The sequence below is a fragment of the Cetorhinus maximus genome, chromosome 6 (genome assembly GCF_964194155.1).
Source record: "Cetorhinus maximus chromosome 6, sCetMax3.hap1.1, whole genome shotgun sequence".
NCBI classification, from domain to species: Eukaryota; Metazoa; Chordata; class Chondrichthyes; order Lamniformes; family Cetorhinidae; genus Cetorhinus; species Cetorhinus maximus.
In genome coordinates this window covers 28,501,625-28,521,153 of record NC_135884.1, presented here as the reverse complement: position 1 = coordinate 28,521,153, position 19,529 = coordinate 28,501,625, and the positions used below count along the sequence as shown (strand labels likewise).

The 19,529-nt window shown below is 40.9% G+C and overlaps 1 protein-coding gene across 4 annotated transcripts in view; it reads left to right on the top strand.

Annotated features, from left to right (window-relative positions):
* The window catches only part of LOC144681669 (serine/threonine-protein kinase WNK2-like), a 225,598-nt gene that overhangs the window by 125,342 nt on the left and 80,727 nt on the right, over positions 1-19,529 (top strand). For all 4 annotated transcript variants that reach the window (XM_078543481.1, XM_078543480.1, XM_078543479.1 and 1 more), the window contains exons 8-11: positions 2,566-2,765; positions 11,933-12,055; positions 12,178-12,216; positions 12,617-12,781. In XM_078543481.1, the coding sequence (XP_078399607.1) occupies positions 2,566-2,765; positions 11,933-12,055; positions 12,178-12,216; positions 12,617-12,781 (527 nt within the window). The remainder of the gene's footprint in view (positions 1-2,565; positions 2,766-11,932; positions 12,056-12,177; positions 12,217-12,616; positions 12,782-19,529) is intronic.

Genomic DNA, 19,529 nt, shown 5'->3' with positions numbered 1-19,529 from the left:
AAGGGAGTGAGAAAGACATTCAATATAGGGTACGTGCACTTGTGTTTTCCACCACCCTGCCCTGTAGTTTTTCAGTGTTATCATGGAAATACAGCTTCCATGGTCATTTTTAGTTTGTGGAATGAATGCTAGGCTTTACTGATTGCTTCTGATTGATTGATTGATTGTCAGCAGTGTAGAAACATAATATTTTCATTAACTTTTTTCTTCGTTTTTGAGACTCAGTAAGAGGAGAAGCTGTAAATTTTGGAATAAACTTTGTTGACATAATAGATCAATATTTTGACATGCTGTTATATTTTTTATATGATTACACTATGATCAAATCTTTTGGCACATTAACTCTTCTAGAATAAACGTTGCTGTGTAGCATGCTGCCGCTGACCGCAAGGAAGCAGCTCCTCTAATGAAACTTGGGGCCATTGTGTTTATCTCTTTGTATCACTGAGTCTCTCTCCAGGTTTCCACTTCTGCAGTTAGGCTTTCTTTTTTAAGCTGGTGCCACTATATCCAAGCCTAACATTATTTCTCATCATCAAAGCTAATTCGTGCTATTGTGATTTATTTTTAAAGAAGGACAATAAATAAAAAGAAAAATGCTCAACCTGACGGAAGAACACAGAGGGCGTGTTAAGTTCCAAGAATGTATTTTGAGTTGCATGTGAGCACAAGATTTAATTGCAGTCTTGACTTGCTCCGTTGAGTTCATATTGTCCTTGTTTGTTCAACAGTTAGTCTTACTACTTATAAGTAGTGCTGTGTTGATAATTCCTGAATAGATTTCTTGCCAGCTGGTTGCAGCGTTGAATGAAAATGCAGGCATCTAAATTTGTAATATTGTGAAAAGTTTGCTAACTGCAGTCACTTCAAAGAGTGGCCTTAGAAATCAACTGGAATTTTCATAGCAACATTATTGAAGGAAGCCATTCAGTCCATTGTGTCTGTGCTGGCCCTCTGAAGGAGCAATTCATCTAGTGCCACTCCCCTGCCTTTTTCCTGTAGCCCTGTAAATTTTTCCTTTTAAGATGATGATCCAATCCCTTTTTGAAAGCCTTGAGTGACCCTGCCTACACCACCGTCTCAGGCAGTGCATTTCAGATCCTAACGTCTCTGCTTGAAAAAGTTTTCCAAGTGCCACCATTGCTTCTTTTGCCAATTGCCTTAAATCTGTGCCCTCTGGTTCTTGACTCTTCCACCAGTGGGCACTGTTTCTCCATACCTACTCTGTCCAAACCCCTCATGATTTTGAATACCTCCATCAAATTTCTCAACCCTCTCTTCTCCAAGGAAAACAGCCCCAACTTCTCCAATCTATATACTTAATTGACGTTCCTCATCCCTGGAACCATTCTTGCAAATCTTTTCTGCACCTTCTCCAATGTCTTCACATTCTCCCTAAAGTGTGGTGTCCAGAACTGGACACTGCTTCATTTGAGGTCGAACTAATGTTTTCTACAAGTTTAACATAACTTCCTTGCTTTAGTACTCTATGCCCTTATTAGTAAAGTCAAGGATGCTGTATGTTTTATTAACCGCTCTCTCAACCTGTCCGGCCATCTTCAATGATTTATGTATGTAACCCAGGTTCCTCTGATCTACACCCCCTTTTAGAATCGTATCTTTTTTTATTGTTTCTGTGCATTATTCTTACCAAAATGAATCACTTCACACTTCTCTGCATTAAATTTCGTCTGCCATTTGTCCGCCCATTCGACCTACCTGTCTATGCCCTTTTGAAATTCTAGATTGTCCTCGTTGTTCACATTATTTCCGACTTTTGTATCATCTGTAAATTTTGAAATTGTGCCCAATGCACCAAGGCCTAGGTTATTAATATATAAACAAGAAGAGCAGGGGTCCTAACACCGATCCCTGGGAAAGTCCACTGTCCAAAAACTTCCTCCAGTCCAAAAACAACCATTCACCACTGCTGTTTGTTTCCTGCCTCTCAACCAATTTCATATCCATGTTGCTTCTGTCCCTTTTCATGAGACCTAACTTTGCTCTCAAGTCTTGTGAGCTTCATCACTCTATCAAATGCCTTCTGGAAGTTTTAAGTTATCCTTTTTATCCCATGCATGTTCTTGTGATAATATCATGGAGAATCTGTGTCCGATAAAAGTAACTTTTATTATCTTCCTATTTAAACCAGCACTCATCACATAGGGGCAACTTGCTTGTTGTGTCAAGATAGCACTGTCTTTTGCTTTTTCACAGTTAGAGTGGAGGTTTCCTCCTCGTAAGGTTTATTTGTTCCTGCCTGGAAGCAAGGATAACAGAAGAAGGTACTTCCGGTTTCTGGTTGCCTAGAAGCCCTAAACCAGAACAGGCTGTCATGACTTGTCATTTCCCAGGAAGCACTGGCTCTGACCACCCAAAAATGAGTTTGAAAACACATGGGAACAGTGTTGTTTGTACTGAACATTTATTTTAATACTTCATGGCACAGGGTGCTACGTTTCATTTGGATTGTCAGAATTGACCTCAGTTTATGTTGGTGTTTTTACAAATAAATTCTGTGGACTTGTAAGCAATATTACTATTTATCAACTCTATATTTTAAAGCCGACAGCACTTGTGACAGTGGGCAAGGGTCAACACTTTACTCTGACTCCCAAGGAAGCCAGCAGAGCGTAGTCCACTCATCTGTTCATGAGCCAATGCCCCCTGGAGTACAGCAGATCAGCAGTCCACCTCAGAGTGAGATTCAAGCACCTTCCATTAGCTCACAGCAACTGTTGGCTCACTACCAGCACACATCTACAGTAAGTTTTAAAATTCTAACATGCTATTTCAAAATTTATTTTTTGCATTACTATAAAACCAATTTCTTTCTCTTTCAGTTGAAGTAACTGCCAACTAAAAGTTGCATGACTGGACCAATAACTACTAACAAAAGTAAAATAATTGAATTTCATCCCAAAGCTGATTTATGATTCTCTTAATTCATCTGACTCCGAATGGGGACACTGAGTATAGCACGAGCTAGTATATGCAAATGACATCAAAATAACTAAGCTTAATAGCTAAATTGTAATGTTTAAGATCTCTAGAAAATAGTTAGGTTTGTTAGCAAGCTCTTAATAATTGTATTATTCACTGGTAACTTTCAAAATGCACTAAGGATAAAAACATAGCTCCACTGTAGCCTTGATGTAAGTGTGAGTAGGAGTTTTTCCAAAATAAAACTGCTTTGAAAACCTTACTGTCCTGTGGCTGGGCTAGCCATATTTGTTGCAAATATCTCGGGTATACAGACCGAGGTGTTAAAACCTATTGTCTTAACTTGTAAATTGTGGATTATTGCTTTTTGGGTTTGAAGATGACATATAGTCATGCTTTAGCCTTGGAAAATTTGAGATAAAGCCCATCCACCATGTATTGAATTTTTAAAAAATGAACTGTGTGGGGCCTTGTCTTTCATGGCACATGGAAAAAATAAGAATTTTATTTCCCTACCTTTTTAACTGGAACTATCTCTGACTTTGCAAGTAAGCAATTTGTCCCAGTAACTTATTACAAAACTACAGTTGTATTTTGTTTGCTTAGTTTAAATTATGAAGTTGTCGAATGCCATGCTAAAGCATGGTTGAGTGTTTCAGTGGCAGATAAACTGAGGCTGGGTGGATGGGCATTGTCACAGAGGTGGATATAGGCGGTCTTTGTTATAGAAAGGAGTAGGGTTGAAGCTCACCTTGGTCAAATAGAAAGCTGAGCATACAGACAGTCTGAGCTTTTTGAGACAGTGGCCAAATAGGGTGTTGGAATTGATTGTGATGGAATGAGTTTCTGGCAAAGGCTGAAAGTGATGGCTTTAGTTGGCCCATTGTTCAATATTAAACATTTGCTGCTTATCCAAGATTAGATTTTGGACAAGTGATGGAAGGGTTGAGATATCATCAGTGCACATTTCGCACTTGCTATTGTGCTTTTTGATGATGTCGCCAAGGGGGCAGCATGTAGATGAGAAAAAGGAGGGGGCAAAGGATCGATCCTTCGAGTCCAGAGGTAGTGCGTGTAAGGGGAAGACATTTGAAGGAGATTCTCTGGTTATGACTGGATAACACAAGAATTAGGAGCAGGAGTAGGCCATTCAGCCCTTCAAGCCTGCTCCGTCATTTAATAAGATCATGGCTTATCTGATTGTTGTCTCAACTCCACTTTCCTGTCTCTCTCCCCATAACCCTTTACTTCTTTGTCGATCCAAAACTTACCTAACTCAGCCGTGGATATATTTAATGACCCAGCCTCCACTGCTCTTTGGAGAAGAGAATTCCACAGTCTGATGACCCTGAGAAAAAAAAAATTCTCCTTATCTCAGTCTTAAAAGGAAGATCCCTAGTTCTAGACTCCCCCACATGGGGGAACATCCTCTCACTATCCATTCTATCAAGTCCCCTTAGGATCTTGTATGTTTCAATAAGATCACCTCTCATTCTTCTAAACTTCAGTGGCAATAGGATCTGCCTGCTCAACCAATCTTCCTAAGATGACCCCTTCATCCCAGGAATCAGTCGAGTGAAGCTTCTCTGACCTGCTTCTAATGCAGTTATATCCTTTACTTAAGAGACCAAAGATGTACACACTACTCCAGATATGATCTCTCCAATACCTGTATAATTGTAGCAAAACTTCCCTACTTATATATTGCATTCCACTTGCAATAAACAACATTTCATTTGCCTCCCTAATCACTTGCTGCTCCTGCATGCCAACTTATTGCAATTCATGGACCAGGACGTCCAGATCTCTCTGTACTGTAGGGTTCTGCAGTCTCTCTCCATTCAAATAATGTCTTGCTTTTCTATTCTTCCTGCCAAAGTGGACAAGTCCACATTATACTCCATTTGCCAATTTTTTGCCCACTCACTTAATCTGTCTATATCCCTTGCAGGCTCCTTAAGTCCTCTTTACAACTTACTTTCCTACCTAACAATTTGTCACAAGCAAATTTGGCCACCATTGATCCCTTCATCCAAGTCATTAATACAGATTGTAAATAGTTGAGACCCCAGAAGTGATCCCTGTAACACTCTACTTGTAACAGCTTGCCAACCTGAAAATGACCCAATTATCACTACTCTTTGCTTCCTGTTAGCAAACCGATCCTCTATCCTTGCTAACATGTTACCACCTGCATCATGAGCACTCTCTTAGTGTAGTAACCTTTGAGGCACCTTGTTGAATGCCTTTTGGAAATCCAAGTACACCACATCTACAGGTTCCCCTTTATCCGCCTTGCTTGTTACTCCCTCAAAGAACTCTAAATTAGTCAAACATGATTTTCCTTTTACAAAACCTTGTTCACTCTACCTGATATGATTTTCTAAATGTTCTGCTATTATCTCTTCGATGAATTCTAAGCTGCTGGGACCTTTCAAGAATCAAGGAGATTTTAGAAGATCACAACCAATGCACTTACTATCTCTGCAGACGCTTCTTTTAAGAGCAGAGGATGAAAGCTAACAGCTCCAGGGGACTTGTCAATCTTTAGTTCTAATAGTTTTCCCGGTACCTTTTCCTCAGTGATTGATTGACTGTTTGAAGTTCCTCCCTTCGTTTGACCTCTTGATTTTTAAGCATTTTTGGTATGATTTTTGAGTCTTCTACAGTGAAGTTGGTTACAATACCCATTCAACGCTTCTGCCATTTTTTGTTTCCCATTATTAATTCCCTATTCTCACCATCCTAAGGGACCAACGCTCACTTTAAGTTACTCTTTTCCTTTTTAAATACTTGTAGGAACTCTTACTACCTTCTTATATTTCTAGCTACCTTTCGCTCATATTCTAATTTCTCCCGCTTTTTTTCGTTATTCTTTGCTGATTTCTAAAATGCGTCCAATCTTCTGATACCACTATTCTTCACAGTATTGTACACTTTTTCCTTCAATTTGATACGATCTTTATCTTTCTAAGTTAACCATGGATGGTTCATCTTCTCGTGGAGTTTTTCTTAATGGAATACATCTTTGCTGAAAGTTATAGAATATCTCCTTAAATGATAAGTAAGCATAAAACTAAGCAAGGCCAGTTCCACACTGCTGGGTAACAGAGGAAAGATGTTTGAGGAGGATGGCATGGTCCAATATTCAAGCCTGCAGAGAAGCCAAAGGTGAGGAGAGGGGTAAAGCACCAAAGTCACAGAGGATGTTATATTAAAGGAAAGCCGGGGGGACATCAAAACAAAAGATCAAATGAAAGACAATTAAAAATAAATATATGATAAAGAAAAGGATAGAGAAGTGGAATTAGTGAGTAGGAAATGGATGGGAAAAGAATTGTAAGGAATAAGGAAACCGAAAAAGGGGGAAAACCAATGGCAGGTTAGGGTTGCATATGGTACTGGTTCAGAGAACTTGTTCCATTGCACTCTGTTTCCCTTCCATCCCAAATACAGTGTGCTCTAGCTCTGAAGTTGCTTCTTAAGATTCCTGTGCTCTGTCCATTAGAATTTTTAGAAAAATGCAGCTCCCTGGAAAAACTCTTTATTAGTCATTGTCCATAGTCATTATTTTTTTGGTTTAGCATCACATCATACATAAGTTGACTCATAGGAAGTTATATCCCTGACTCCTAAAAATTGTGTGACTAGCAGGCATGCTAAAGAGCTGAGTGTTTGCATTAAAGGTAACCAGACCATGAGCCAGTGTGGTGTTGGTCAAATAGTTGAAAAGGTATTCTGGAAAGCTATGCCATCAAGACTGTCATGACCTGAGTGAGAGGTTTGTAGAATTGTGCCCTGTCGGTGTTAATGTTATTTGAGGACTTTGGATGGAATAAGTGACTTGAGAGTCAAATCCATTGAGTGGGAAAAGCGAAACATCTTACCTATTGGAGGCCAAGTTGGAAAGACTGAGACACTGCATGTGGTGCCACATTTGTGCAGAAAGTGATGCAAATGCTTGTAATTTAGTGAGATCGTCTTTGTTGTATCTGCTATTCCATGTTTAATTTATAGTTCACACTAACTGCAATTTGCCTGTTAATTCATGTTTAATTTACATTGATTTTGACATGTTAAAGTAGAAGTTACAAAAAGTGAAATTGCTGGTAATTTCTTTATGTGGGGGGGGTGGGAATAATTTGGTTATTTTGGTTTACGATGCCCCTGCCCCCAAGGTATTTGAAATAACTGTTGGGATTTTCCAAATGCATGATAAATACAGTTTGAAGAAAGTCACAACATGAAAAAGCTGTGTGCAGCACAGTATAAATGGTCAAAAAGTTTTATATATATATATATTAAAATTTTGATAGGTTTGAATGAGTCTTGTCCAAAGCCTCCACATATTCAGGACTGACCTAGTGGCTGAATCTAGCCTCACCATTCTGCATCTTTACCATGAGAGTCTGTCCATATAAATTAAATGTTCTCATTAGACAGAGGGTTGATTGAGAAGAGCTTTGAAGATTGTATTAATGATCCATAAACCTATCCATTAATGAAACTGATAGTAGTGTGCTAAATGTTCCTTGTATCGTTGCATCGTATTATGTAATCAAAAAGACCGTTTTGGTCATTAAGAATCCACTGTAGGTCCTTGCTCCGTGTACAGAACCACTCATTGTCAGTGCCAATAATTCAAAATGGACTTGGTGTCCAGCACTATCAAAATGACCAGGCTCTTAGTAACATAAAATTGCAAAACCCTCACTGCATTGAGTCTGAAGTATGATGATTTCATGTGTATGTTTCAAATCTACTACTACATGGAACATTTGTATTTTGCAAGAATATTATTCCATTGTGCTGATTTCATACAATTTTGCACTTGCTCAGGATGTCATCAGCACTTTGGTTATTTAAATATTCCTTTTCATTTTGTAAATTCTTTGATTATTGAAAACATTTATTCATAATTTTCATTAGTTTAAATGTTATTTTTGTTTGCTGATGCCTTAACATTTAAATAATTGAAATGAGAAAGAACAAAGAACAAAGAAAAGTAGAGCACAGAAACAGGCCCTTCGGCCCTCCAAGCCTGCGCCAATCATATTGCCCGTCAACTAAAACATTTTGCACTTCCAGGGTCCGTATCCCTCTATTCCCATCCTATTCATGTATTTCTCAAGCTGCCTCTTAAACACCACTATCGTACCTGCTTCCACCACCTCCTCTGGCAGCGAATTCCAGACACTCACTACCCTCTGCGTAAAAAACTTGCCCTGCACATCTCCTCTATAGTTTTCTCCTCTCATCTTAAATCTATGTCCCCATGTAATTGACTCTTCCACCCTGGGAAAAAGCTTCTGACTACCTACTCTGTCCATGCCACTCATAATTTTGTAAACTTCTATCAAGTCGCCCCTCAATCTCCGTCGCTCTAGTGAGAACAATCCAAGTTTCTCCAACCTCTCCTCATAGCTAATAACCTCCAGACCATTCAGCATCCTGGTAAATCTCCTCTGCACCCTCTCCACCGCCGCCATATCCTTCTGGTAATGTGGCGACCAGAATTGCACGCAGTATTCCAAGTGTGGCCTAATCAAGGTTCTATACAGTTGCAGCATGACTTCCCAGCTTTTATACTCAATACCCCTGCCAATGAAGGCAAGCATGCCATATGCCTCCCTGACTACCTTATCCACCTGCGTTGCCACTTTCAGTGACCTGTGGACCTGTACACCCAGATCCCTCTGCCCGTCAATGCACTTAAGGGTTCTGCCATTTACTGTATAATTCCTGCCTGTATTAGACCTTCGAAAATGCATTACCTCGCATTTGTCCGGATTAAACTCCATCTGCCATTTCTTCGCCCAAGTCTCCAACCGATCTATATCCCATTGTATCCTTTGACAATCCTCCTCACTATCTGCAACTCCTCCAACCTTGGTGTCGTCTGCAAACTTACTAATTAGCCCAGTTACATTTTCCTCCAAATCATTTATGTATACTACAAACAGCAAAGGTCCCAGCACTGATCCCTGCGGAACTCCACTAGTCACAGCTCTCCATTCAGAAAAGCACCCTTCCACTGCTACCCTCTGTCTTCTATGACCAAGCCAATTCCGAATCCATCTTGCCAGCTCACTTCTGATCCCATGCGACTTTACCTTCTGTACCAGTCTGCCATGAGGGACCTTGTCAAAGGCCTTACTGAAATCCATGTATTCAAGATCCACTGCCCTCCCATCGTCGATCATCTTTGTCACTTCCTCGAAAAACTCGATCAAGTTAGTGAGACATGACCTCCCCTTCACAAAACCACGCCGCCTCTCACTAATATGCCCATTTGCTTCCAAATGGTAGTAAATCCTGTCACGAAGAATCTTCTCCAATAATTTTCCTACCACTAATTTAAGGCTCACCAGCCTGTAATTTCCTGTATTATCCCTGCTACCCTTCTTAAACAATGGAACAACATTGGCCATTCTCCAGTCCTCTGGGACCTCACCCGTAGCCAGTGAGGATGCAAAGATTTCTGTCAAGGCCCCAGCAGTCTCCTCCCTTGCCTCCCTCAGGACTCTGGGGTAGATCCCATCTGGCCCAGGGGACTTATCCACCTTAATATTCTTCAAGACGCCTAACACCCTCTTTTTTGATCTCAACATGATCCAAGCTATCTACACACTCTTCCCTAGACAAATCAACCGCTAAGTCCTTCTCTTCGGTGAATACTGATGAGAAGTATTCATTTAGTATCTCTCCCATTTCTTCTGGCTCCACACACAGATCCCCACCTCTGTCCCTGAGTGGGCCTACCCTTTCCCTGGCTACCCTCTTGCTTTTTACATATGTATAAAAGGCCTTGAGATTTTCCTTAATCCTGGTTGCCAGTGATTTTTCATGACCCCTTTTAGCCCTCCTGACTCCTTGCTCAAGTTTCTTCCTACTTTCTTTATATTCTCCACGGGCTTCATCTGTTCCCAGCCTTCTAGCCCTTACGAATGCTTCCCTTTTCTTTTTGACTAATCTCACAATATCCTTCGTTATCCAAGGTTCCTGAAGCTTGCCATGCTTATCCTTCATCCTAGCAGGAACATGCCGGTCCTGAATTCTTATCAACTGACGTTTGAAAGCCCCCCACATGTCAGTTGTTGATTTGCCCTCAAACATCCGTCTCCAGTCTAGATTCCTCAGTTCCTGCCTAATATTGTTATAATTAGCCTTCCCCCAATTAAGCACCTTAACCTGAGGACTCCTGTTATCCTTATCCACCAGTACCTTGAAATTTACTGAATTATGCTCACTTTTCCCAAAATGCTCCCCTACTGAAACTTCAACCACCTGGCCGGGTTCATTTTCTAATACCAGGTCCAGTATTGCCCCTTCCCTAGTTGGACTATCTACATATTGTCTCAGGAAGCCCTCCTGCATGCACCTTACAAATTCTGCACCATCCAAACCCCTAACACTAAGTGATTCCCAGTCATTATAGGGAAAGTTAAAATCACCCACAACAACCCTATTGCTTTTACATCTTTCCAAAATCTGCCTACATAACTGTTCCTCAATCTCCCGCCAGCAATTGGGAGACCTATAGTAAACCCCCAACATTGTGACTGCACCCTTCATATTCCGGAGCTCTACCCATATTGCTTCGCTGCATGAGCCCACCGAGGTGTCCTCCTGTCGTACAGCTGTGATATTCCCCTTAACCAGCAGTGCAACTCCCCCATCTCTTCTATATCCCTCTCTATCCTGCCTGAAACATCTAAATCCTGGAATGTTTATCTGCCAATCCTGTCCATCCTTCAACCAAGTCTCTGTAATAGCAATAACATCATAGTCCCAAGTACTAATCCAAGCTCTAAGCTCATCTGCCTTGCCTGTTATACTTCTCGCATTGAAACAAATGCATCTCAGACCCCCAGTCCCACTGTGTTCAGTAATTTCTCCCTGCCTGCCCTTCCTCTTAGTCCTACTGGCCATATTCACTGGCTCCCAGTCATTTATTTCACCTGCTGACCTATTGCTCTGGTTCCCACCCCCCTGCCATACTAGTTTAAACCCTCCCGAGTGACACTCGCAAACCTCACAGCCAGGATATTGGTGCCCCTCCAGTTTAGATGCAACCCGTCCTTCTTGTACAGGTCCCACCTGCCCCCGGAAGAGATCCCACTGATCCAGATATCGGAAACCCTCCCTCCTACACCATCTGTTCAGCCACGTGTTCAGCTGCACTATCCTCCTATTTCTAGCCTCACTGGCACGTGGCACAGGGAGTAATCCTGAGATTACAACCCTAGAGGTCCTGTTTTTTAACTTTCTGCCTAACTCCCTGAACTCCCGCTGCAGGACCTCGTCACTCTTCCTGCCTATGTCATCCATACTTTACAATCTTTTATACGTCATTTTTATACGCACAATTCATGAAATTCATTATCAATTATGTGTCGTTACAAAATTTCTCAAGCGTGGGATGTACTCTTTGAAACGCTAACAACAGTTTAACAGCATGTTCTAATTCCTTTAGTGCATCCCTGCTTAGTGTTCATCATTAAAATACCAAGTAGTTAAAATTAAACCTCAGAGACACAACGTCAGTGGAAAATCTCTCAGGATGTATTATTGGCAGCTGATCCACTGCACCTCACTTTGCATCTTTGAAATTGCAATTTACACCCTATGTTCTAGAGCCTTTTATAAAATAAAGTACAATGCTTTGAACATGTAGTTAAATCTTTGTGTAGTGTAGAAAATAAAAAAAAATTGAGGGATGTCTGGCAGCAGATGATCCTGCCCTGAATCAGCCCTGAAATGCCTTATGATGCAACAGTGTAAAGTTTCTATTTCCCATACCAGCCTGAATTAAATAACAATGAAAATGTAGAAACAAGTTTTGTGCTATAGTGTGCTGTATTTATTTACAGGCACTTCAACTGTTTGCATTTCGAACGATAACCATATGGCAAATAGAGTAAAAAAAAACAATTGAGTAAAAGAGCAAATTACAAAAATAAGGAAATATTGTCATTTTTTTTAATAGCCCAACCCGATGATGCATGCCCCATCTGTTGCTTTGCCTATACAATCTCAGCAACTTGGGCCCCAGCAACATTACCAGGAACCAGCAGCACTTGCTGCAATGCACATAGGACAACCACAACAGGTGAGCAATTTCAGTCAATTTGTTATTAAACTAAGGGTCCTTTTAGGAATGAAATGCATGCTGTGCAGTTTGTGATTCTTTCTAGTTTTGTTACCTTACCCATATATTCTGATTTCTCATAGTTGGATCCTTATTTCTGCACTGCAACATTCCATTTTCAGGTAGGTATTACATTCTAATTGCACATTATGTTCTCATTGGTTTGTTCTTCATAAGATGGCAAAATCTTATACTAATTATTCTAAACATGGTGGCTATTACTGTTAGAATCACCTGCATTTTTGCCTCTTGGTCCAGTTTCTCACACACCTTAAGTAAGAAGGGTGTCTTAAAGGAGCTAATCTTACAGGGTGATTTATGTGGCCAGTAGATGAAAAAGGTCAGATGACAAATAGTTTTGAAGCCAGTGTATGGTTTCTGTCAGCAATTTTTGTGTAGGGGCCATCTTACTTGAAATTTTGATGGGCACTGTACATAGATACAGGTAAGCAAAACAAATTGTGTGCAAGTTCTGTCAATATTTTTCAGCTGTGCAATGAATTCTTGTGTATTTTTTTTCAGAAACAGGTGCCAACAGTACAGTCTCTTGTCCAGCCTGCATCTCTGCCACTGCCACAGTATCAGGTCCAACAACCTCTGATGCCAGCACAGCTATCCCAACCTGTTACACAATCGAAACCATTACAGATTTCTTCAGTACCACCTCAGCTTAACCAAGCGACTCTGGTACAGCCCTTATCTTAATATGAGCAATATATTTTTAAAATTGCTGTTGCTAGAGCATAAGAAAGCAATTGCTTTTACACTGAGTAAAACGGTTTTACATGCACTTGCACTCTCACACTGCCCTCACGTCAATCCTGCTTTAATAAAAGCAAAAAACTGCGGATGCTGGAAATCCAAAACAAAAATAAAAATACCTGGAAAAACTCAGCGGGTCTGACAGCATCTGCGAAGAGGAACACAGTTAATGTTTCGAGTCCGTATGACTCTTCAACAGAACTAAGGAAAAATAGTAAAGAGGTGAAATATAAGCTGGTTTAAGGGGGGGAGAGTAGAGGTGGATAGAGGGCCAGTGATAGGTGGAGATAACCAAAAGATGTCACAGACAAAAGGACAAAGACGTGTTGAAGGTGGTGATATTATCTAAGGAATGTGCTAATTAAGGGTAGAAAGCAGGACAAGTAAGGTACAGATAGCCCTAGTGGGGGGATCGAAATAGGCTAAAAGGTAGAGATAAAACAATGGATGGAAATACATTTAAAAATAATGGAAATAGGTGGGAAAAGAAAAATCTTTGAGTTTGGTAACAGATCTACTCTTGTATCCCATTGCAAACTGCATGATTATGAAGTAGCAGTTGGGAAAAAAAAAATATTTTACTACTGAACTTTTCATCCACATTAGTAATGTTAGACAGCCTTGTCTTTTTATATCCTGTTGTTTCAGAAAAATTAAAAGTATAGACATTTTAATATGATTTATTGATATTTGGGTTTTGAAGTCAGTGTCATATGGTTAGATATGTTTACTGCATTTGGATTTTGTGCATTACATTCTTCTACTTTCAAACTTGCCTATTTATCATTGTACCAATTTTAAAAAGTGTAGTGCTTTTAATTTATTGAAAAGCATTCTGAAAGAGCAAGGGCAGGAGTAAATAAGTTACAGATAACCCTGAAGGGCTAATATTATTTTGTGATAAGTGTATTTGGTTAGGAATATCAATAGGGAAGGAAGCTAACATAACTTATTTCTTACTTTCTAGTCTGTAGTTTTGCTGTAGACATTATCCTCTATTTGAGGCAGCACCATTTACTTGATGTGATATATTAGGTGGTCTTATAAATATCATTATATAATATAAAAGGGTTAGGTGCATATTTTAAAACTTAAGTAAATGGGAGCAGTTACTGTTATTTTGGGTAGGCAGATTTTGTATTAAATTTGTCAGGTGAACTTTGATCCAAAAAGATAAAATATACGCATGCTAGTTGATGTGCTATTTAATGCAGTGTTTAGGCGAAACTCACTGCGACAACTAAATTATAAGAATTCTACTGAACACAGAAGATGTGTGACTTGAGAGGGTGAAATAGGACATCAATGTGCTTACTCTTCCTGTACAGAAATTAAAATGTCAACTTCGTGGGACCATGTGGAGCTTTATAACCTTTGCATTTGGTTGAGTTGGTAGCACTCTTGCCTCTGAGCCAGGGTTTAAAGTCCTAGTCCAGAGACTTGAACACAAAAATCTAGGCACCCTACTGCAGTACTGAGACATTGCTGCACTGTCAGAGATGTTGCCTTTTAGATAAGGTGTTAAACTGAAGCTCTTTGAGGTGAACATAAAAGATTGCATGCCACTAGTTTAAATAAGAGTAGGGGAGTTATCTGTTGTACCTTGCCCAATATTTATCCCTCAATCAACACCACCAGAATGGATTACCTGGTTATTATCACATTGCTGTTTTTGGGAGTCTGCCGTGTACAAATTGACACTGTATTTTCTAGGTTACAACAGCGATTACACTTAAGTACTTCATTAGCTATAAAGTGCTTTAGGATACCCTGAGGTCTTGAAGGTGCTATATAGTGCAATTCTTTTTCACTTCTGGGATGTGGCTTCAGATCTAGCCTACTCTGTCAGGATAGTCTTTTAAAATGCATCCTAAGCTAAATAATTGTAGGCAACTTTAACCCAGCTCCTAGTAGACATGAAACTGTCCATAAATTAATTAATGCTACCTTGGGAAGCAATAAAGTTGGTTGGTGTGATAAATGGGGGAGAAAAATCCTTGGTCTAGTTGCAATCAAGGCAAACTGTTGGGCAAAGCAGAGACGCCCAGATCTTCCAACCAGAATCGGAAGCCCTATTTCCGATTCTGATCAGGCAAAAAAGAATGCATACTTGCCTTCCTCCAGTTTTTCCGAGTGACCATCCGATGGAGGATCTTTCACGTCCAACCCAGTGCAGCAAACATTGGAGGGAGCAGTGCACAGAATCCATATAGAAGCCACTCCCCCTTTATACATCACTAACTGCCATATTCTGTTAAGTAAAGAGTTTAACTGTCCCAAAGCTTCTTTGAAAACAGCTATGGAGGATAGGTAAGTGGGTAGGGTGGCAGAAGGGTGAGGTGGGTGGGGAGACGGGTGAGGTGGGTGAGGCGAGGCGGGTGGGTGAAGTGGGTGGGGAGGCGGGTTGGGGTTGGTCAGATCGGGTTGGGGGGTTAATCGTTGTGGGGGGCAATGTCACAATGTGAGTGATTAGGGGGTCAGTTGTGTAGTTACCCAGATGTTGGACTAGATATTTTTCCTGTCAACGTTTCCTGGGTAACTATCTAGGTAAGTCAGAACCATTTAAAGTCTCCAACTTTAGCTCAGAGTTGGAGATTTTCACGGAGGGTCCCAGGGAGCAAGGAATTGCCCATCCGAAGTTCAAACTTCCAGAGCAATATATGCAGAGCCTTGTGTTGGACTTCTGAGAGGTCCCATAGCGCATCTTCTGGGGTACGACTATCTCTGACTACCCGGAGACTGGAAGATCTGGGCCAGGCAAGCTGTTGGGCAAAGCAGAGAAAATTTCCATCTGCATCTAATTTTCCTATGCCTTACCAGGAAGTGTTCAATCAAGGTTTTGGATATCAAAACTGGAGGATTGTTCGAGGCTCTAGCACTGATGATTTTGCAATTTTAGAAGTACAATGCTTCACCAAAAAACACAGTATTTAAAAGCTGCTGAAACTTACTTGTGTACAAGTGTTTTCCATTTCCTTTGATATTCGTGTAATGATTTAGGCATGTAAACATGTTTCAATCTCGTTTACAAATAGAATTATTTTCTGTTAGAATAAGTTGAAATATTTTGTATCTTGAAAGTTATATTCTTTTCAATGGGTAGATAACCTGTAAAAGACTAGAATCGTGCCTCTCAGATTCTCTTGCAATGTGGAAACAGCATATGTAGGAAGTGAAGTTTCAAATTGTATCAAAGAAACTTGCACTGTAATATGTCAAACCTGTGATTGCTGAGACACATTCTGTACTGGTACATTGATATGGTATGTGCTGGAGAATTCTAAGAATTAGGATAGTGTTACTTGCCAAATGATTTGATGGTGAGAGCTAAGCACTTTATTGAGGCTCATTTCGCTTTTAGACAGATTTTTTTTGGTTGGTCGTTAGAATTTTTTTTAACGTATCGAAAAATGACAAATACAATGTAACAAGTAGTTCCAGTGAAAGACAAAATTTTCACGAAACAAACTCTATTGTTACTTTTTACTTCTAAAACTTAATTTACCACGTCTGGAATATGCATTTTTATTTATTTTAGTTTTTCATAATATAGCAGAGGCGATTGAAGATGTGTTTACTTGGATGTTTGGTGACATGCATGCGCGTTTGCATTACTGTCCTTAAGTTTGTGAACGAAATTTTTTTTGAGTAAGTGGTACTCCTGGATATGACTTTCAGAAGCAATCCTTTGTCATGCAATTTGCTGATCATATATAGTGGCAGATATTGGGCTGGATAAGGAATTGGCTGGATTCTCGTAGGTAGGTGGTGTGGGAACTAACGAGGCAAAACGTACCTGACCTCATCCTCGCCAGCCTGCCGCCACAGATTCATCTGTCCATGACAGTAACGGTAGGAGTAACCACTGCACAATCTCTGTGCAGACGAAGTCCCATCTTCACATTGAGGGCATTGAGGCAAACCTCCATAGTGTTGTTGCGGTACTACCACAGTGCTAAGTGGGTTAGATTTTGAGCAGATCTAGCAACTCAAGACTGGGCAATCATGAGGCACTGTTGGCCATCAGCAGCAGCAGAATCAGAATTGTACTCAACCACAATCTGTAACCTCATGGCCTGACATATCCCCTACTCTACCATTACCATCAAGCCAGGGGATCAACCCTGGTTCAATGAGGAGTACAGGAGGGAATGCCAGAAGCACCAACAGGCATACCTAAAAATGAGGTGTCAACCTAGTGAAGCTACAACACAGGGCTACTTGTGTGCCAATCAGCATAAGCAGCAAGCAATAGACAGAGCTAAGCGATCCCACAATCAACAGATCAGGTCTAAATCCTGCAATCCTGCCACATACAGTATTGAACGGTGGTGGACAATTAAACAACTCACTGGAGGCAGTGGCTCCACAAATATCCTCATCCTTAATGATGGGAGAGCCCAGCACATCAGTGCAAAAGATAAGGCTGAAGCATTTGCAGCAATCCTAAGCCAGAAGTACCGAGTGGATGATCCATTTCTGCCTCCTCTCAGATGCCAGTATTCAGCCAATTCGATTCATGCCACGTGATATCAAGAAACAACTGAAGGCACTGGATACTGCAAAGGCTATGGGCCCTGACAATATTCCGGCAATAATTCCAAAGACTTGGCTGCAGAACTTGCCGCACCCGTAGTCAAGCTGTTCCAGTGCAGCTACAACTTGGCATCTACCCAGCAATGTGGAAAATTGCCCAGGTACACAGAAAGCAGGACAGCCCAGCCAAATACCACCCCATCAGTCTAACCTCAATCATCAACAGTGCTATCAAGTGGCACTTGCCTAGAAACAGCATGCTCACTGACGCTCAGTTTGCATTCCACTAGGGCCACACAGCTCCTCACCTCATTACAGCCTTGGTTCAAACATGGATAAAAGAGCTGAACTCCAGAAGTGAGGTGAGAGTGACTGCCCTTGACATCAAGGCAGCACTTGACTGAATGTGGCATCAAGGAGCTCTAGCAAAACTGGAGTCAATGGGAATCAGGGAAAACTCTCCACTGGCAGGAATCATACTTACCACAAAGGAAGATGATTATAATTATTGGAGTTGAATCACCTCAGTTCCAGGACATTACTGCAGGAGTTCCTCAGGGTAGTGTCCTGGGCTCAAACATCTTCAGTTGCTCATCAATTACTTTCCCTCCATAAGATCAGAAGTGGGATGTTCTCTGATGATTGCAAAATGTTCGGCACCATTCGCAATTCAGATACTGAAGCAGTCCATGTCCAAATGCAGCAGGACAATATCGAGGCTTGGGCTGACAAGTGGCAAATAACATTTGAGCCACATAAGTGCCAGCCAATGACCATCTCTAAAAGAGTGAATCTAACGATCGCCCAATGACATTCAGTGGTGTTACCATTGCTGATTCCCCAGCATAAACATTCTGGAGGTTATCATTGACCAGAAACTGAACTAGACTAGCCATTTAAATATTGCGGCTACAAGAGCAGGTAGGAGCCGAGGAATCTTGTAGCAAGTAACTCACCATCTTCAAGGCACAAGTCAGGAGTGTGATGGAATTCTCTCCACTTGCCTAGATGAGTGCAGTTCCAACAACACTCGAAGCTTGACACCATCCAGGACAAAGCAGCCCACTTGATTGGCACCCCATCCACAAACATTCACTCCCACCACCACTGACGTACAGTGGCAGTAGTGTGCACCATCTACAAGATGCACTGCAGGAACTCATTAAGGCTCCTTAGACAGTACCTTCCAAACCCACAACCACTACCATATAGAAGGACAAGAGCAGCAGACGCATGGGAACACCACCACCTGGAAGTTCCCCTCCAAGCTACTCACCATCTGGACTTGGAAATATAACCCTGTTCCTTCACTGTTGCTGGGTCAAAATCCTGAAACTAGTTCTGGACTCACCCACAAGAACAAACATCCTTTCCACATCCACCTTGTCAAGAGCATTCAGGATCTTATATACTTCAATCAAGTCACCCCTCGCTTGTAACTCCAGTGGAAACAGCCTGTCTAACCTTTCCTCATAAGACAACCCGCTTATTCCAGGTATCAATGTAGTAAACCTCCTCTGAACCGCCTCCAACGCATTTACATCCTTAAATAAGGAGACCAAACCTGCACACAGTATTCAAGATGTGGTCTCATCAACGCCCTGTATAAATGAAGTATAACATCCTTTTATGTTCAATTTCTCTCATAAAAAGGATAGCATTCCATTAGCCCACTTAATTACATGCTGTACCTGCATACTAACTTTTTGTGACTGCACGAGATCACCTAGATCCCTCTACACCTCAGAATTCTGTTGTCACTCTCCATTTAAGTAATACTCTGCTTTTTTTATTCTTCCTACCAAAGTGAATAACTTCACATTTTCCCATGTTATTCTCCACCTGCCAGATTTTTGCCTGCTCTCTCAGCCTATCTATATCCATCTGCAAACTCCTTATGACATCTTCACAACATACTTTCCTACCTATCTTTGTGTCGTCTGCAAATTTAGCTACCGTATCTTAACTACCCTCATCTAAGTCATTGATGTAAATTGTAAAAAGTTGAGGCCCCATCACAAACCCCCACAGGACTCCACTCGTCACATCCTGCCAAGCAAAGACCCATTTATGCATATTCTGTTTTCTGCCAGCTAGCCAATCTTCTATGCAGGCTGATATGTTACCCTTACACCAT